The sequence below is a fragment of the Megachile rotundata genome, chromosome 14, assembly GCF_050947335.1.
Source record: "Megachile rotundata isolate GNS110a chromosome 14, iyMegRotu1, whole genome shotgun sequence".
In the NCBI taxonomy this organism is placed as follows: Eukaryota; Metazoa; Arthropoda; class Insecta; order Hymenoptera; family Megachilidae; genus Megachile; species Megachile rotundata.
Window position 1 is genome coordinate 11,536,204 of NC_134996.1, and position 21,531 is coordinate 11,557,734.

The 21,531-nt window shown below is 35.5% G+C and overlaps 1 protein-coding gene across 8 annotated transcripts in view; it reads left to right on the forward strand.

Moving 5' to 3' along the window:
* The window catches only part of spri (Src homology 2 domain-containing protein sprint), a 225,163-nt gene that overhangs the window by 98,084 nt on the left and 105,548 nt on the right, over positions 1–21,531 (forward strand). The window contains exon 1 of one of the 8 annotated variants that reach the window (XM_076539434.1): positions 10,852–11,004. The exons of the other annotated variants lie outside the window; for them this stretch is intronic. Within the exon in view, the coding sequence (XP_076395549.1) occupies positions 10,952–11,004 (53 nt within the window). The 5' untranslated portion in view covers positions 10,852–10,951. Of the gene's footprint in view, positions 1–10,851; positions 11,005–21,531 lie in introns of those variants that run through there. 8 annotated transcript variants of the gene reach the window in all.

The following is a 21,531-nucleotide window of genomic DNA, read 5'->3' on the forward strand; positions in this document are numbered from 1 at the left end:
TTTGATCTAACCTACCTAACAAGTTGTCTAATCTCACCTAACCTAATTAACAAGTTGCTTAATGTAACCTAACCCAACTAACAAGTTATCTAATTTGATCTAACCTACCTAACAAGTTGTCTAATCTCATCTAACCTAATTAACAAGTTGCTTAATGTAACCTAACCCAACTAACAAGTTATCTAATTTGATCTAACATACCTAAAAAGATATCTAATCTCACTAACCTAGCTAACAAGTTGCTTAATCTAACCTAACCTAACTAACAAGTTATCTAATCTGACCTAACATAACTAACAAGTTGCTTAATGTAACCTAACCTAACTAACAAGTTGCTTAATCCAACCTAATCTAACTAACAAGTTGCTTAATCTAACCTAACCTGACTAACAGGTTACCTAATCTGACCTAACCTAACTAGCAAGTTGCTTAATCTAACCTAACCTGACTAACAGGTTGCCTAATCTGACCTAACCTGATAGCAAATTGCTTAATCTAACATAACATAACTAACAAGTTACCTAATCTAACCTAACCTAAATAACAAGTTACCTAATATAACCTAACCTAACTAGCAAGTTGCTTAATCTAACCTAACCTGACTAACAGGTTGCCTAATCTGACCTAACCTGACTAGCAAATTGCTTAACCTAACATAACATAACTAACAAGTTACCTAATCTAACCTAACCTAAATAACAAGTTACCTAATATAACCTAACCTAACTAACAAGTCACCTAACCTAACCCAGAAATACTGAAAACCTAAAAATCTAAAAATCTAAAAATTCAGAAATATAAAAAAAAACCCTAACCCCAATCTCCATAAAAATATTTCACTCGTATGAAACCTTCCTAAAGTAATGAAACGCAATTATAATTAAAATGAGAGAACGATTTAATTTTCATATTAAATTGCAATAGTAGAATAATACATTGTTCAAAATCACATTGAACTGACAGGACAGGGAACGCGAGACGTCTGGTCCCGGTATCGCCAGGAATTTGACAATTGGTTAATTTCCGGCGCATGTCAACGCCAGGTGTTGTATCATTTCACGCACGGATCGCACAAAGATGTCAGATGTTGCGAATACGCTGCGGGGAACACTGCCGGATAACCTATGGAATATCATATAATGGAGACTGAGATAACCATTGACAGAGCAAACTCAATGAATCAAGAATTTTAATGCGGATATCCGTCGCTGGTTAGCTTTTGAACTCGCGTTATTTCATCTTTGATTCAATTGTCGGGGAGAGAATATGAACTGGTTAAACTTCATTTTCCTGTGCTGCGAGTTTCAATTATAAATTTTTTATTTTAGTGATGTTTTATGGGTGAATATTGGAAGGGTTAGACATAAAGTCTGTAATGAAGGTTTCAGAAATTTAATTTTGTGGACTCTTTACATTGGAAAAATTCTTCATGTACAATTTTATTAAATATTTTCTTTAAACTTCATGAAGAATAAAGTATAAACTAGCCTTAGTCTCCAGCTATGTAAGAAAATAATCGTGTGCAATTCAGTAAAATCCAAGAGAGATATTTTGGCGGGAAATTCAAATTTATTACAAGATTCTACAAATCCAGCTAATCCAAAGTGATGTCGAAGTGGTGTAAAGTGAAGTAGACTCAGAAAATATTGACCAGTTCCAAATATACTAAATCTATTCCTACAATAATCTCTCACTTAGCCAGAATCATCAAGAGAGACATTTTGGCGGGAAGTTCAAATTTATTACAAGATACTCCAAATCCCACTAAACCAAATGTGATATCTGAGTGATATAAAGTAAAGTAGACTCAGAAAATATCGACTAGTCCCATATTGAACCAGTTCCAAAAATATCCCATTCACCCAGAATCGTCAAGAGACATTTTGGCGGAAAATTTAAATTTATTACAAGATTCTCCAAATTCCAATAAACCAAATGTGATATCTGAGTGATATAAAGTAAAGTAGACTCAGAATATATCGATCAGTCCCATATTGAACCAGTTCCAAAAATATCCCATTCACCCAGAATCGTCAAGAGACATTTTGGCGGGAAGTTCAAATTTATTACAAGATTCTCCAAATCCCACTAAACCAAATGTGATATCTGAGTGATATAAAGCAGCGTAGACTAAGAAAATATTGACCAGTCCCATGATGAACCAGTTCCAAAAATATCCCATTCACCCAGAATCGTCAAGAGTGATTTTGGCGGGAAGTTCAAATTTATTACAAGATTCTCCAAATTCCACTAAACCAACAGTGATATCTGAATGGTATAAAGTAGACTAAGAAAATATTGACCAGTCCCATGTTGTACCAGTTCCAAAAATGCTAATCTGCGATCCAGTTATGATCGCCATGAGTCTCGTGACGGTCCATTGAAATTTATTCGAATCCGATGGGCAGCCGGAATCCGGTTCGAAATCCACGGTTCGTAGGATCAGGTAGGCTGGAAAGCGACTAGGGTAGAAGGAATTTATGGCGGTGTACCGACCATTCCATGGCCATTAATGCAGCCCCCTGTTCACGAAAGTGAATCTCGTCGGAATTGCAGGCCGATATGAGGGCGATAATTTGCGGCCTCGCCTCTCAGGATCTCGCTAATATTCGCCGCGACACTCTCTTTCGTCATTTATCTGGCGAACGTCGCTCCATTAATCTTTTCGCTTCGTTAGCTTTGTTAAAATCGGACGAGGATAGCTGGTACGGAGAGTTTATAGAGAACCGTTTGAACGTTGATGCTACATTGACTCCGACTGCGAGGATGATCGATGAACGTGCAAATTTACTTGCATTTTCTAACCTCTTATTCGTACGGTTGTTACTTGTACGCTGATTGCTTCTATTTGTATGAGACGGAGATTTGTTGCGGATTGAGTTCTTGTTACAGGTTCATTGATATTTGTTAGGTTAATTAGAGCCATTTGTTTCGACCGCTTTCTATTAAGTTGTTCTTCTAGTTCGACTAGGAGATAGAGACTGATGCTATTTGATGTTTGGTATCTCAGTAATGTAGGTACTTTCGGTACTGTCAGATACTTCAGGCACTTTTGAGTCTTCTGGTGCTTCTATTACCTTAGATACTTTAGGCACTTCAGACACTTTCAGGTATTTCAGATAGTTTTGGATACTTCTGGTATTTTTGAACACTTGTGCTGCCTCTACTACCTCAGGTGCTTCAGGTACTTCAGGTACTTTAGGTAGTTTTAGGTACTTCAGGTAATTTCGTGAATCTCAGGTGACTTTAGGTACTTCAGGTACTTCAGGTACTTTCATAAATCTTAGGTAGTTATAGCTACTCCAAGTAGTTTAATGAATCTCAGATATTTTTAGGTACTTCAAGTACTTCAGGTACTATAATGAATCTCAGATAGTTTTAGGTACTTCAGGTGCTTCAGATACTTTCTTAAATCTTAGGTAGTTATAGCTACTCCAAGTAGTTTAATGAACCTCAGATATTTTTAGGTACTTCAAGTACTTCAGGTACTATCATGAATCTCAGATAGTTTTAGGTACTTCAGGTGCTTCAGATACTTTCATAAATCTTAGGTAGTTATAGCTACTCCAAATAGTTTAAAGAATCTCAGATATTTTTAGGTACTTCAAGTACTTCAGGTACTATCATGAATCTCAGATAGTTTTAGGTACTTCAGGTGCTTCAGATACTTTCATAAATCTTAGGTAGTTATAGCTACTCCAAGTAGTTTAATGAACCTCAGATATTTTTAGGTACTTCAAGTACTTCAGGTACTATAATGAATCTCAGGTAGTTTTAGGTACTTCAAGTACTTCAGGTACTTTCATGCATCTCAGGTTGTTTCAGCTGCTACAGGTACTTCAGGTACTTCCATCAATCTCAGGTAGTTTTAGGTACTTCAGGTACTTTTAGATGTACTAGATAGTTTTACATACATACAAGTGCTTTTTGGTTTTCCAGTTACGTAAACTATTTCAGATATTTCAGGTACTTTAGGTAGTTCGAGTGTCTTAGGTATCTTTCGTAGGTACCTTGAGCAGTCAGATGTCTGTGTTTTGTTTGATATCTTTGTTTAAAGCGCGTGCTTAAAATACTAGTGGCTAGAGCAGGTCAAAAATCAATATCCTGTCGACATCCCATATTTTCAACAGCGCAATTCAAGGATAACCCATGAAAAGGGCCTATAGAATCGACCTGATTACACAGGAGCCCCTCGGGTGAACCGAAGCGTAACGATAACGCCGATAATTCATCTTTTTACCCGGTTGAATCGCACCACCTCCGCCATTTTACTCTTCCGTGCTGTTAGCGGAGAAGAAAGCCACGAATTCTTTCTTTTTTCGATTTTACGTCGGGACGCGTGTCTTCGCGTCGTAAACGAACGAAAGGGAAAAGAAAATTGGCCGAAGGTGGCAAAGTAAAAGGGCCACGGATCGACCCTCTGGATTAGCTGGACCAAGCATTCCGCTAATCGGGTTCGAACTTCTACCCCTTCGACAAAAGCGTAATCATTCTAATAACGTTTCCGATGGTGAACCTTCAGTGACTCTCAACTCTATAGTCATCTTTTAATCTTGGAACAAAACATCATTTTAAATATTTTATTTCTTTAAAAATATTGATCTACTACATTATCTACCTTGATCTACTTGGTGTTGTACAAAATTTGAAGTTAATTTAATAATAATGTAATGATACTTTGTATTGATACTGTATTAATACTGTCACACTAAAAGACCTAAAATTTCCTGACTAAAATAAACCGAACATTTCAGACGAAACTTTGTGCGATGGAATATTGATGAGTTTCTCGTAAGTTCGTTTCAAAGAACATCGTCCGCTGTTTACCCCGATGTTTCGCTAATTTTCCACCCCCTCAGAAAGTTTCGAGAGTTCACAGGACACCGGTGAATCTTTCAAACCTTACTCTTTTTACTTCTCTCCGCTTTTCCTACGAATCTTCCCCTGTCCTATGAACCGAGGCGACTCAATCGATACCGGTCCACCCTTGAATTATGCACGCAGACTTGGCCAGCAGGAAACGAACCGTTTTCCTTTAAGACTCTCACTTGTGAAACGGACAAGTTTGTTCGCAAAAGAATGAACTTCTTTTTTACATAGAATTGAAAGAAATCAAATGATATGTCAATAGAATGATAGTAATTTAAATAGATAGAATGAAGCACCCTTGGATGAATTAGCACCCTTCATTTTTAATATCTAGGCTACATATGAAGAGACAGTAGATTCACTTTTAAGTCACACAAAAATAATTTAAGGAAGAAATATATTGTTCGTAGCATTTTATAAGATAGTGTGGCAACACGAAGATCGTGATAGAATCGAGCAACATAAAAGGGTTAAAAAGGATCGTCGGTGTGTGCAAGGATAGATTGGAGAGGCTAGCAGGCGAGAAATGAAATTCACTGAAAGTAAATCGAGTTTACTCGCACCCTGCTACCAAAAGGTCTAACGAACCAAAAAATCACGTTGCTCCTGGTCTGCCAAGGAGAAGAAGGGCTCTCGCTAAAGAGACTCCCTACTTTTGCCACAGGAACATTTCAATGGAGATTCTAATTTGAATGGCTGGTTGTCCTGCATTGATTTTCATTTGTACATACACTTTTTTTAAAATATTTCTTATTTTGCAATCTTAAGATAATTTATAGATTGTGTGTCAATTATTAAGTTAGTTATAAATTAATATGTGTTATGTGCATGTGTTATGTGTATGCATATGTTATGTATGTGAATGGATATGATATGTACATGTTATGCACATGTTATGTATATGTTATGTATGTGTCACATATGTATAGGTATATGTATGCATATGTTATGCATATGTCACATATGTATATGTGTATGCATATGTTATGTATGTGTTATGGATATGTTATGCATATGTTACGCATTTGTCACATATGTATATATAAATGCATATGTTATGTATATGTTACGTATATGTTATGCATATGTGTAACAAACAAATTTGTGTCACATCTATACATCATATACGTATAATTTTGTATACATTTCATGTGTACATTATAATATACATATGTGATTTATTTTTATTCCGGAGCTCAGTAAATTGTGAGGGACAGTAGGATCGAAACGAGTATCCAATTCTTCGTTCTAAAACGAGCAGCGATACATATGGAAAGGAAAAGCTGACAAATTCGACCAATTTGTTTGGACCCTTTCGAAATCGCAAAATTTCACGCCACTCTCTCTCTTTCGACACTTTCGAAAGGGACAATTTTTCCCGTCTGACACAAAGGGAGTGAAATTTCGGCATCAGGTGTTCCACGCGAACCCAGGTGATTCCAAATTACGAATTTACAAATTAGGATCGACATCTGCGAAATAACAGGGTGATTTGGAGAAACGATATCGTGTGTTATCTAACTTGAAGTGTTGGAAAAAATGATTTTAATATTGAACAATACATATTATACACACATATTACAATTATGTGTAGTTGGAGTAACGTATAGTAATCTCTCATTATATTGCCACTGAACATTAGTTTCAAACTTGAAGAATTAGAATTAAATAAATGTTTCTATGAACATTACATAAATTGATAAAAAATATAATTATATTATAATATTTGAATCAAGACAATTTCTATTTATCAAATTCACCGATTCACTGATATTAAAGACTATTAAAAATCTCCGTCCGTTGAATCGCACGCGCAATTACGTTGGATAACTCGGGCACATTACACTCTCCACGTGGCAAAGACAAAAGCCGTACTCGAGCATCTCTTGACTCATTCACCTCGGTTTAATTATTGCGAGTTCTCTCGAACTAATTAGCAACTCGTTAGTCAGCATTCGTATCAATTGGTCGATTATTTTTTTTTTCATGAAACTTTCATGCCGGTCAAAAGAGTCTTTCACGGGAAGAAAGCTCGTGTTCGATTATGAAAACAAAAAGAACGAGGCAATTTGAGGCAGAAAGGGTCGAACTCATTATTCTCGACAATTGCGTGGAACTTTGCATCGTTTCGTATTGACGTAACTAGGTAGGTCGGTAATATAACGCGTGGCCATACAATGTGTGAAATTCTAATTTATATAAACAATACGAAACGGCAATATAACGAGGGAAACTAATCAAACGTAACAGCACATGATACACGTTGTAATATAATTCTTTGATGATACAATGTGTGAAATTGTAGTGTATGTAATTAATATACATTTACGGCGATATAACGAGTGGAACTAATCAGATGTAACAGCACATGATACTGGTTGTAATATAATTCTTTGATCATACAATATGTGAAATTCTAATGCATATAATTAATATACACTTACGGCAATATAACGAATGGAACTAATCAGATGTAACAGCACATAATACAGGTTGTAATACAATGCTTTGATGATACAACGAGTGAAATTACAGTATATGGCACTATAACGTGTAGTAGTAGAATATGGCAATATAACGCGAGGGAGAGACAAATGGTGTTACATGGATTTTACGACATGTGGCAATAGAACGAAGAGAAATTACTATACATAGAAATAATAATATATGGCTGATACAGCGGTTCATGGAAATAACACGTGGCAATATAATACGAGGAAATAAACACTCACCTAAATAACATATTAAAATTCAAAATTTGAAAGTAGCAAAGCGTGAAAATCGCAATGTGTGACGATACATCACTTTGTAGTTCAGTGACGATATATTATGTGGCGATATATTGAGCAATAATCTACCAGGTGGCAATATAACACGTATCCATCACAAATATATGTATATCTAAAATCTAACGTCTATTACATAACACCGATAATTTAATGTGCACCCACACAACGTCTGACGATGTAATACATGACTATATAACATACGGCAATATAACACGAGGTGATATAACACGTGTCCATCACAAATGCATGTAGAGATACCTTAATTACATGACAATCGATAATCTAACAAGTATTTATACAAGTTTGACGACATAACTGATGACTGTACAACGCACGGCGATATAACACAAGGCAATATAACAAGTACTCATCACAAACACATAATCCAACATAATTACACGACACCTAATAATCTAACAAGTATCCTAATAACATCTAACGACATAACTAATTACTACACAATGCACGGCGATATATCACGAGGCAATATAACAAGTATTCATCACAAACACATGATCCAACATAATTACACGACACCTAATAATCTAACACTTATCCAAACAACATCTAACGACATAACTCATAACTATACAACGCACGGCGATATAACACGAGGCACTATAACAAGTATGCATCACAAACACACGATCCAACATAATTATACGACACCTAATAATCTAACACGTATCCAAACAACATCTACCGACATAATTCATAACTATACAACGCACGGCGATATAACACGAGGCAATATAACAAGTATTCGTCGCAAACACATAATCCAACATAATTACACGACACCTAATAATCTAACAAGTATCCTAACAACATCTAACGACATAACTAATGACTACACAACCCACGGCGATATATCACGAGGCAATATAAAGACCCCTCTCTCCTAAACAATAATACTAACTACGCCAATGGTCTCTATCCCTCCGAACGTTCGAATTGGGGAGTTTTTGGAGCGTTTTGGAGGGAAACTCGAGAACCATTCATTCGAAACACGATCGTCAGAGCTCGGTCGTTGATGCACGATCGCGTTCATTCGTGCGTTCACGCGACACACTATGCAAACGAATACTAATTCGCAATGGTGGACAGGATAACGGGAGCCTGCGACGTGTCCTGTCCTTCGTACGCTCATTTTCGGCTTCCCGTCGGCGATTTTTAGGAGCCTGCAAGAATTATGCAAACTAATATTGGCTTGCCGCGTACGTACTGTTCACGGAAATGAAATTTTTTCGTATTTGTCGCTGGCTTTTTAAATTCTGCCCGTACGGTAATGCCTTTATGCGATTCTTTGAGTTTGCTGATGAAAAGATTATATTTCTGCTCTCATTTCGAAGTGTGGGTTATTCGAGTCGATGAAATTTGTACGCTGAAAGGAAATTTGCGTACATAAATTAATTCCTTCGTTTTATTTTTTCGGGTTATTTTTGGGGCTCAAGATAGTGCACCAAAGATATTAGATCGCGGGAGTTTACACGGAGAAAATTAAAATTTTTTAATATTTCCTTGCGTTCATCTTTGGATTAATTTCGAACAGAATTTTAATTAAATGAAGGCTTTTAATTTTAAAAATTGCTGTACAGAAAATTTACTGTACTATTATATTTTAATTTTAAAAGTTGCTGTACAGAAAATTTACTGTACTATTATATTTTAATTTTAAAAATTGCTGTACAGAAAATTTACTGTACTTCACTAATATATTTTAATTTTATGGAAAAGTTGCTGTACAGAAAATTTACTGTGCTACACTAATATATTTCAATTTTATGGTAAAGTTACTGTACAGGTTTCATAAAATTTTATATACGAAATTTTAGGTAGCAAAAATTGTTTAGAAAGATAAAAGAAAATGGCGGATATAGAATCCTTTAAATGCGTGAGACGCGATCTCGCAGACCACTGAGTTTCCCATTTAACTTAATATTCTATTCGGATACGAGGCTCGACTTCTTATCTGACGTTCCCTTTTTCTTACCATTTATTGTTCGCTGGAACGAACTTTTAATCCGACTCTTAAAGAATTCGTTTAATCTGATGCTGGACTCAGTTTGTTTAAGAAAGAAAAGCAACCTGGTAATTAATCTCTGGCATTCGGTGGCACTCTGAATACTCGATTAGTCTTCTTCAGATGGTTTGCTAGGTGCTTTGTAGGAGACTCTCGCTATATTGCCATTTACGAAATTGCTGTAAAAGACTTGCAGTTAATAATATATTAGGTGAATTAATAAAATAGTAATTTATTTAATATGCTTACTGGTTCTCTTCTTTTTTAATTGAGAAAATGGAGGAATTTTTTTTTAAAGAAATTATAAAGAAGATTTAGAAAATTCTTTTAAACAAATGATTATTTTTTTTAATTTTGAAGAAGAATTAAAAAATTCTTTTAAAGAATGAATTTTTTTCTTTGAAATCTTCTTTACAATTTTTCTTTAGAAGTTTCTTTAAAATTCTTTTGAAGAAGGAATTTTTTTCTTTGAAATTTTCTTTACAATTTTTCTTTAGAAGTTTCTTTAAAATTCTTTTAAAGAAAGAATTTCTTTCTTTGAAATTTTCTTTAAAATTTTTCTTTAGAAATTTCTTTAAAATTCTTCTTTAAAAATTTCTTTAAAATTCTTTTAAAGAAAAAATTCTTTTCCTCAAAATTTTCTTTAAAATTTTTCTTTAGAATTTTCTTTAAAATTCCTATAAAGAAAAAATATTTTTTTTAAATAGTGAAGAAAGTTTTTAAAAATTCTTTTAAAGAAAAAATTCTATTTCATAATGTTTAATCATAAGAATTTTTTTTAAATAATTTTTAAGCTTGAACATCAAACATCATATCACATCCACATTCTAAAATTTCACCTCTGACCAACACCTCACCCCAACAGGTTCAAATAGCATTTCAAATTTTAATTCAGACATTCTTCATCAAAATCTTAAAATTGACAAAATCCCACTTTGTGTCACGTTCTTCCTGAAGCAACTCAGATATCAAAAGCGTGATTATTTCCCAAAATTATGGACTTATGTCGGTTCTCATCCGGCGGTGCTCAGATTTGGCCCACATCCAGCGGCCACAGACTCTCCACCTCCCGATTTGCAAATTATCGTCTATTTCTGTTTTTGTTCTAATGTTAGACCACGAATGGCCGAGTGCAGTGTACTCGCAGTTGCATTGTCGAGTCGCGTGTCGTTCGTTCATCTTTCTCCGGTTATGTCTCCTTTCTGGAATCTTTATTGCTGCCGCTGTTCGGTTAGCATAATCGATCCGTAGATGCTTTGCGAGACTCGTCATGTTGGTTCTCTGCGACGTGGTGCTTGGATTATTTGATTACAAGCGGAAGAGGTGATTATTCTGTTTATTTTACTGCATGACGATGTTTCGACTTCTTGTGATGTGAGATTTTTTGTTGTGGAATGTAGATTTTTGGTTCTGATGCTGGTGAGTTTTATTGATTTCCTAGGTTTAAGATTATAAATTTAACAATCAGAACGGTAAGTTGGTGTTCAAGCTTTAGTATAAATATTTTGATTCGTTTGAAATTAATTTTTGTAGAGATATTACTTATTTAATATTTTTAGAAGAATAACCCATTGTGATGCATGAATTTTTTCATCACATATGTGACACATGAATTTTTACACATATGATAAATCTGTTTCAATAGAAATTATTTTATATACAGCTGTCTGTTATTATTATGTTCATATAAATTTTATAAAATTTCATTGAATTAAAGTTTGTAGTAAAATATTAGATAATTGAAAAATTTGTTGAGTATGTTTATTAAAAATAAAATAATAGGAAAAAGTTATAGTAGAATGCTAATTTTTGTACAGCAGATAATTCAAAGTATTCTAAGTGTAGAAGATAGTTCTTGAGGCATGTATCATTCTTGATATAGAAATTATTAACAAAGTTATGTAGAGAGGTTTTCTAGCTGAAAATTTCAACTATTCATGCTTTCAACTTTGTCTCTTAAGAATTTGAAACTACTCCTAAGATAATAATTACATTATGGAATACATTGTGAAATACCAAGAATATGTGGAGGGACTTCAACTTCTCTTTATTAATAAATATAAAAATTTTACTCTGAAAATTTATATAAATTTCTGCAACATTCAATATAATATTGTAATATTCTCATAATGCAAGGTTAGAAATAATATTGATTTTTACATAACAAATTTTATATTAAAAATTTTTAATTACTGTAAAACTTAATGAGAGTATTGCAACACTAAATACAATAATGCAAGCTTCTCATAATGCAAAACTAGGAAAAATATTAATTTCTACATAACAAGTTTTATAACCAAAAATTAGAATTACTGTAAAATTTAATGAGAGTATTGCAACACTAAATACAATAATGCGATATTCTCATAATGCAAAGTTAGAAAAAATATTAATTTCTTCATAACAAGTTTTATATTAAAAATTTTTAATTACTGTAAAATTTAGTGAGAGTATTGCAACACTAAATACAATAATGCAATATTCTCATAATGCAAAGTTAGGAAAAATATTAATTTCTCCATAACAAGTTTTATATTAAAAATTTTGAATTACTGTAAAATTCAGTGAGAGTATTGCAACACTAAATACAATAATGCAAGCTTCTAATAATACACGAGCTAAAAATTGATATTTCCAAAACAATTATTAAATTATTAAATATTTAACCAATTTTCGAACAGATGAGTCACTGTATGTTTTCATAAAATTCACAATAAAAAGAAGAGAAGACACGAAGACTAAATTATTATGGAAATTCTTGTAATCTCCACTCTTCAAGGTTCACGGATTTCTACATAAAAGCCCACTCGAACAAATCCGTCGGATGTTACGCGTTATTTCAATTCTGCGATTCGTCGAGCTGAACGGATCAGCTACAGCGAACAAAAGACTACTATTGCATTATTCTATTATTTTTAATTTTGAATCTCCAAATTATCAAGCTTTTACAAGTCAAGAATTTTTAAATAAATTAATAAATTTCCAAATTACTACTCGGTGCGATTTGTAAATACTTTCTTAGGTTTCTTAATTTTTAGATTTTTAATTTGCAAATTTTTTGATTTACAAGTTCTTTAATTTTTAATTGTAAAAATGTTCAAAGCTTCATATTTTCAAATTTTCAAGTTGCCTAGTTTTCAAATTTTCAAATTTTTAAGTTGACAAGTTTTCAAGTTTTCAAATTGTCAAGTTTGCAAGTTGTCAAGTTTTCAAGTTGTCAAGTTTTCAAGTTTTCAAGTTTTCAAGTTGTCAAGTTTTCAAGTTGTCAAATTTTCAAGTTTTCAAGTTTTCAAGTTGTCAAGTTTTCAAGTTGTCAAATTTTCAAGTTTTCAAGTTGTCAAATTTTCAAGTTGTCAAGTTTTCGAGTTTTCAAGTTTTCAAGTTTTCAAGTTTTCAAGTTGTCAACTTTTCAAGATTCCAAATTTTCAAGTTTTCAAATTTTTAAATTTCCTACACTTCCTACATTCATTTTCTAAATTTCTTAATGCATAGATTTCAAATTTCCAACTCTCTAAATCTTCAAATCTCCAACTCATCAAATTTTCTAATGTTCTACAACTCTTCAAATTTTCAAATTTTCAAATTCTCAAATATTCCTCCAAAATTCCAAAACACCTAAATTCCCAACTAACTTCCCCAATTACCAACTCCATAAATTCCAAAATATATTCCACACTGCAACTCCATCGATTCCGTTTAAAAATGAATTTCACGAACAGTATCATATTTCCCGTAAATCCCCTTAATGACCCTGCAGCGAATACCCGTCTCGTTTGTTCATAAATTCATTTTTTACAGTCATAGCGACGAGCGCACCGATAACGATTATAAAATTGTGCGTTTTAAGGATGCTTGATGCATCGTGCGAGCGAGTGTCGCGACCGGTAACGGGACTGATCGAGCGATTTTAACGAGCACGCATACATTGCGGTCCTAAGTATCGTTTCTGAAACCTTGATCGCCATAATAGCTCGTCGACCAGAACGACACGCCTTCTTTCCGTGTATTTTATACCGTCTTGATTATATGGGAAAATGAGACTTCGAGGGAGAAGTAATTCGCCATCTTGGCAACTGTTTCCTGGGATTTGGGAACGGAAGTTACGAAAGACGTTTATGAACTGTGCTGGTATGTTTCTGGTATGGTTCTTTTTGTGGTGAAATTTTTTCGGGTTTAAGGGTGGTGCAAGGGCTTTTAATGGCTTTTAATGGAGTGGGAAATTGGGGAGGTGGGAGGTGGGACATGGGGATTTTGGGGTTTTGGAATTTGGGGAAGTGGAATTGGAAGTTGGGGAGTTGGGGATTTGGGGATTTCAAGATAGGAATTTGGGGATATGAGAATTTGGGCATGTGAGAATTTGCATATGTGAGAATTTGGGGATGTGGAATTGGAAGTTAGGAATTTGGGGATTTAGGGATTTGCAGATTTGAGGATTTGGGGATGTGAGAATTTGGGGATATGGGAATTTGCATATGTGAGAATTTGGAGATATGGGAATTTACATATGTGGGAATTTGCACTTGTGAGAATTTGGGGATGTGGGAATTTACATATGTGGAAATTTGGAAATATGGGAATTTGGGGATGAGGGAATTTACATATGTGGGAATTTGCACATGTGAGAATTTGGGGATGTGGGAATTTACATATGTGGAAATTTGGAAATATGGGAATTTGAGGATGTGGGAATTTACATATGTAGAAATTTGGAAATATGGGAATTTGGGGATATGGGAATTTACATATGTGGAAATTTGCATATGTGAGAATTTGGGGATGTGGGAATTTACATATGTGGAAATTTGGAAATATGAGAATTTGGGGATGTGGGAATTTGCATATGTGGAAATTTGCACGTGTGAGAATTTGGGGATGTGGGAATTTACATATGTGGAAATTTGGAAATATGGGAATTTGGGGATGTGGGAATTTGCATGTGTGGGAATTTGGAAATATGGGAATTTGGGGATGTGGGAATTTGCATATGTGTGAATTTGGGGATGTGGGAATTTACATATGTGGAAATTTGAAAATATGGGAATTTGGAAGTGTGGAAATTTGGAGATGTGGAAATTTGTATGTGTGGGAATTTGCATATGTGAGAATTTAGGAATGTGGGAATTTACATATGTGGAAATTTGGAAATATGGAAATTTGGGAATGTGGGAATTCGCATATATTCGAAATCTTCACATACGCAAATTCCCACATCCCCAAATTCTAAAACCCCAAAACCCCCAATCTCCCAAATCCCCAACCTCCAAACTAACAATACTCCAAAGTAGCAAACTACTCCCTCAAACTCCCTCTCCCTTAATGAAATCCATTCCCCAAAAATCCGCATGTAAGCAAGCCCTAAGCAAACAGAATCTCATCAGTGTACCCGATTCACGTTGAAGCGTTATCTGCCATTCGCAGCGTGTCCCGTTATCGAAAACTACCTCGATCAGGCTATCATTGGTGGCATTATCGAGCCGGTTCGATACAATATCATCCGTCGGGCAAGCGTGTATCCACGCGGACTTGTCCATGGCAGGCACAGTGTTGTATAGCGTAGAGGGGGGTGCAACAGCGCCGGCACCCCCCGATGGAGCTATTGTGACCGGTGACAAAGACACGCACTTCACGCGGCGAACACAGCAGCCGAGAGGAGAAGAGGATAAAAAGGAGAGGAAGAGGAGGAAGAGCCCTCTTGCAGTGCGGGAACAACCCTCTCGCATTGTGACGCTCGACATCGATTTTCCTGCCGCGAGACCGAGCACAGCTTTTCTAAATGGTGTAAATTGAGCGGGAAAGACGGACGAGCCTGCGGCGACGCTCCCGAGAAAGTGCATTAACGCTTTTCACTGTCGTGCTAAATTCGTCCGTTGAAAATCGGTTCTAAGCTTGTAGTTTCCTTCTGCGAGTGCGGTGTGGGTGATGGCTGGAGATTCGAGGTTTTGGGGAATTTGGGGAGGTTTGGAGGATATTTGGGAGGTTTTGGGGATATTTGGGGAGGTTTTGGGGAATTTGGTATTGGAAATAGGAGTACTTGGGTAATTGGGAAAGTGGGGAATTGGTCGGGTGCAATTTTGGGGGAGGTTCTTTTTGGAATTTTGGTCAGGTGAAGCATATGTGATGCATGTGTGATGGTCGTATGTGGTATTGGTGACTTTTCATATGGGGAGTTTGAGAGTTGGGAAATTTTGGAAATGGGAGTACAGTTATTGAGTAATTAGTGAGGTGGAATTTTGGGGGAAGTTATTTTTGGAGTTTTGGTCAGGTGAAGCATATGTGATACATGTGTGATGGACGTACATATGTGGTGTTGGTGATTTTTCATATGGGGAGTTTGAGAGTTGGGAAATTTTGGAAATCGGAGTACAGTTATTGAGTAATTAGTGAGGTGGAATTTTGGGGGAAGTTATTTTTGGAGTTTTGATCAGGTGAAGCATATGTGATACATGTGTGATGGACGTACATATGTGGTGTTGGTGATTTTTCATATGGAGAGTTTGAGAGTTGGGAAATTTTGGAAGTGGGAGTATAGTCATTGAGTAATTGGTTAGGTGCAATTTTGAGAGAAGTTATTTTTGGAATTTTGGTCAGATGAAGCATATGTGATACATGTGTGATGGTCGTATGTACTATTGATGATTTTTCATATGAAGATTTTGAGAGTTGGGAAATAGAAGAGGTTCCAGGAATGGGAGTGTAATTATTAGGTAATTGATCAAATGCAATTTTGGGAAGGTTACTTTTGGGGTATTAGTCAGGTGCATATGTGACGTTCACATATGTGGATGTAGAATTATAGATTTTTCATATGGAGAGTTTGAGAATTGGAAAATTAGGGAAATTGTAGAATTGGGAGTGCAGTAATTGTATAATTAATCAGATGCAATTATAAAAAGTTTAGTTGTGGTATATTGGTTAAGTGGAACATATGTGATGCATATGTGATAGGTGGCTATGTTGATGAATTTTTATATGATGCATCTGAGAATTGGGTAATTGGGTTTGGTAGTCAAAAATGCAGTAATTGAATACTTAGTCAAGTGCAATTTTAAGAAGTTTAGTTATGGTATATTAGTCAAGTGATGCATATGTGATAGGTGGCTGTATTGATGAATTTTTATATGATGCATCTGAGAATTGGGTAATTGGGTTTGGTAGTCAAAAATGCAGTAATTGAATAATTAGTCACGTGCAATTTTAAGAAGTTCAGTTATGGTATATTAGGCAAGTGATGCATATGTGATGCATATGTGATAGGTGGATATATTGATGATTTTTCATATTATGCATCTAAGAGTTGGGAATTTAAGGTTGTTAAACAGGAGTACAGCAATTAAATAATTGATCAAGTGCAATTTTAAAATTTCCGTTATTATTTATTGATGCATATGTGATGATGTCATATGTACATGTTGGTGATTGTTTACATGAAGAAAAATACAACTGTATTTTTATACCTAGAACATGGATAAAATGCTGAATATGTGATGAAGTCAGAGGATGCCTGCAAAAAACTTCTAAAAAAGAATCCACAGTAATTTTTATTTACAAATCACTTGGCAATCGTCAGAATAAAATCTGCATTAAAATTTGAACAAATTTATTGTACCTCAAACATACAATTCATTTCCATAATTGCAAAACAGGAATTAATCCATCACTTCCAAAACACCAAACAGAAACGAATATATCTTCAGCATCTTCCAAACAATTCCCATTTCGCAAAAAGCAGCTCAGTCACTTTTGCAACCCCACGCTCCACCCCTGGCTGCGATTTTTCGCCTTGCAGACGGGCTTAATATAGAAAAAAATGTCGTCCCTCGAATTTACGAGGACCTTGCAGCCCCAGCTGCGACGGATTCCTAGAGGGTGGTTCAAGGGTGAAAATGCGTGGGGAACGCGGTCGAGAAAAACGCTATCGCCAGGAAGACACCGCGAAATCGTTATCTTTCATTTTTCACCTCATAACGTCAGGACAATGACGGCTGCCTCCAGCATTGTCGTCGCGAAGCCAGGTCGCCGTTCCCTTTGCTTTCTACCGAAAGAAAAAAGGAGGGAAAGAACACTGGAAGATCTACCCCTTTTCCGAGCGAGACGTTGCTCTGTTTCCCGGTCTGATTAAAATCTCCCTGGGATCAACGTTTGAATAACTTTCCTGCTTTGTCTACTGTCTTTGTCTGCGTTTCCCTTTTTCGTTGTTGTTCGATGCATCGCGGTGTACCGGTGAAATGCAAGGTTTTATGTGCTCGCGAATGCGTTCTTGCTGACAGGAGATCTGGAGAAAATATCGATACGAGTTTCTTCTTTCTTTTTGGAGATTTTTTATATGGGGAGTTTCAAAGTTGGGAGAACTGGATTTCGAATGACTTTGTCAGAGTATTTATCATATTTTCTATATGATAGTTCGTATAAAATTTTGTTGTGAGGTTTGATGAATAGTTGTGGTGAACAGGTGATTTGTGAATAACTGGCACCTATGGATGTCCCTTAATTTACAATTAGACCATAGGTAGCTTCATACAGGCACAGTATGTACGTCAAGGATTTGAAGATCCAAGCATTTATAATTCATCAGAATCTAGAGGTTAGATGTTTCAGCACAACGCTCTTTAGTGCAAAAGAGAATAACTGTTCTCCAAATGTCCACATGTGGAGTTGAACGCTGCTTGGACTTGTGTAAGTGTCATGAAACGTTCCTTTTATACCTAATTTCAGTTTTGCAAAAGGAAGTAATCACATGGAGGTCAGGTTTGGAGGATGTTGCAGACTTTTTCGCCAAAAATTCACGAACAGACAGTTCTGCATGTTGCGTTATCATGCAACAGAAACCTACTTCCCAACGCTCGATATTCGGGCCTCACGATCCTCTTCCACAAACGTTCCATAACACCCAGATAATATTCGCCATTGACATTTTGTCCCTGTGGAACGAATTCCCGAAGTATAATTCCTTTAGAATCGTAAAAGCAAATTAACATTGTCTTCTCGAGGGACTTCTGGAATCGCAATTTTTTGATTTTGGAGAGCCTGGATTTCCTCGTAGCACTTTGGCGCTTTGTTCGAGGTTCATACTTGAAGCACCGAGTCCCATCACTAGTTACAATCGATTCCAGGAATGTACAGTTTCGTCTGGCTTTGATAAGATCCTCGCAATATTCGACGCGAGCAATTTGTTGCTTGCCTGTGATTTTGTGACACGGTGAAAGGTTCTGTCGCGTTAAACGCTGTAAGTTTATTCGTTGCTCGATTGCAATAATTGTTGTGTTTTGGGGAGGTATACTGTCCTCAGATAACATGTTTTAATAAATGCCGTTTTCCTTAAATTTAAAAAGTTCCGACATACTGTATACAACTTTGTTTATGTATAACTTATAAATATCAAAACTTTCAACCCCATATTTCTCCCCCAGAAACTTAGGAAAACCTACCGGCAAGGTATCCAAGGATAAAACTGGGCACGAGAAGAGCACTTTACGAGCATTCACGCCAAGAATTAACGCGATGAACATAACTCTTCCGCCCCCGTACCGATTTTCTGTTACCCTAGCGGTGCTACGAGCACCTTAATGCAGACTGAATTATTTACACGCAGAAACGACGAGCGTCGCCAGGATCTTGCATGCGTCTCTTTCTCATCAGAATCCTCCTGGGAAAAATTGCGTTCCGCCTCGGAAAACATCGTGGATTATCCATAGCGTGAACCGTGATGTACAATCTCCATAAATCGACGTAAGCGCCATATTCACCCCCGTGGCAAGATCCACGTTTTGGAGCTACTTTTCTTCGGACGAATATGCAAATTTTTGTTTAGGGATTTTGATGGATTTTTGGGGATGTTATTATTTGGGTGTTCTGCTATTTCTAGATTTATTCTACTATTTCTACTATTTCTAGATTTATTCTACTATTTCTACTATTTTTACTATTTCTACTATTTCTAGATTTATTCTACTATTTCTACTATTTTTACTATTTCTACTATTTCTACTATTTCTACTATTCCTACTATTTTTACTATTTCTACTATTCCTACTATTTTTACTATTTTTACTATTTCTACTATTTCTACTATTTCTACTATTCCTACTATTTGTGGGATTTTATGTGGCTGAGGATTTGGGAATTTTTGACATGTATAGGAATTTGACAAGTCTTCTTTATTTAGAAATTTTCTACATATTTTAGAGACCCCTCCACATATACAATGTATGTAGGAGATATTTCCGTAGAATATATTTTAGTTACAGAAAAATATTTGGGTCAAGTTCACCAGGTCTCAAATCCCCTGAAACTCAAATAAGAGTGAAATATCAATTCGCAATTTGTTAGAGTGATGCTTCCAGTTTTGCAGGGCTATGGTTTTTCAATTGGTATGCAAGAGCTCCGTTGTTCGAAGCGGCTCGAGAGATTCAAACGACAGGATCGCTTCAGGCTCATTAGCCTCTAATTAGTTAACATGAGTGAGCTCTTTGTAGGGCGGATTAGGAGATTTCAATCGATGGATCATCGAATGACCCGTTTATGACTCTTGACTTCTTCCAGTTTTAATTAACACTTTTTCTCGTGTATCTGGAAAATTATCTTCTCACTCATCGTTCAATTATCTCTTCACTGATCAGTTACTTCTTTGGTCATTTTATTGAGGGATTTAAAAATTCTCAAAAATTCAGATTAATTTAGATGTATTGTATTGTCAAATTGTTATTGGTAATTTGTTTATTGGTTTGTTTACTGTGTCTCAAACTATGTCAAACATAGAAAGGAGTCACAAGAGAGTACACAAAATTTGCTCTCAAGTAATAAGTTTCATTATTCTTTTTTTGATGAAGTAAGCTGAAGAATCCTTCTGCAAAATTCTTGTACAATCTCCAATTCTATCTCAAACCACATCAAACATAAATAAAAATTGGTACAAGAAATAAGACAAAATTTTTTCTGATTTAATAAGCCTCATATTATTCTTCCTTTCATGAAACAAACTAAACTGTCCTCTCACAGAATCCTCAATTCTACTTCAAACCACATCAAACATAGAAAGAAAGAATTACAAGAAAGATGACAAAACCTCTTCTCAATTAATAGACTTAATAATTTACCCTTCTTTACTAAAATAAGCTGAGGAGTCCTTCTGCAAAATTCTTGTACAATCTTCAACTCTGTCTCAAACCACATCAAATACAAATAAAAACTAATACAAACAACAAAACAAATTTTTCTTTGATTTAATAATCTTCATATTATTCTTCCTTCAACGAAACAAGCTAAACTGTCCTCTTACAGAATCCTCAATTCCACCTCAAACCATGTCAAACACAAAAACAAACAATCACAAGAAGTCAGACAAAATCCGTTCACCAACTAACAAGTCCCATAATTCTTCCTCCAATAAAACAACATCAACAATCCTTCAGCAAAACGCTCTAAAAACCTCCATCTCAAAGCACACAAAACAATATAATTACAATAAGTAAAGTAAAATTACATCCCAAGTAATAAGCTCCGTGATATATTCCCCCGACAAAACAAGTAAAAGTACATCTGCAAAAACCTCTTTCCGCAAGTAATCTCAGCATGCACGTAGTTTCAAAGAAAATGGAAGACAAGACGAACTCGTTGATCCCGGTCTCGATTGCTTTTCTCTTTTTAACCAGCAGTAAAACTGGCACCAACATAGTTTCCTCGTCCCATATTCAATGGTGAGCGATCTCTGCCGTGAATCCAAGCCCCTATTAGCCTCTATCTGATCCGCGGAATCGCAACCGAGGCTTTCTTCGACGGTTCAAACGGCTGGCTAATGAAAGCTTCGCGATGGGAAGAGGATGGACAATTAATTTTACGAGCAGAGCAAATGGA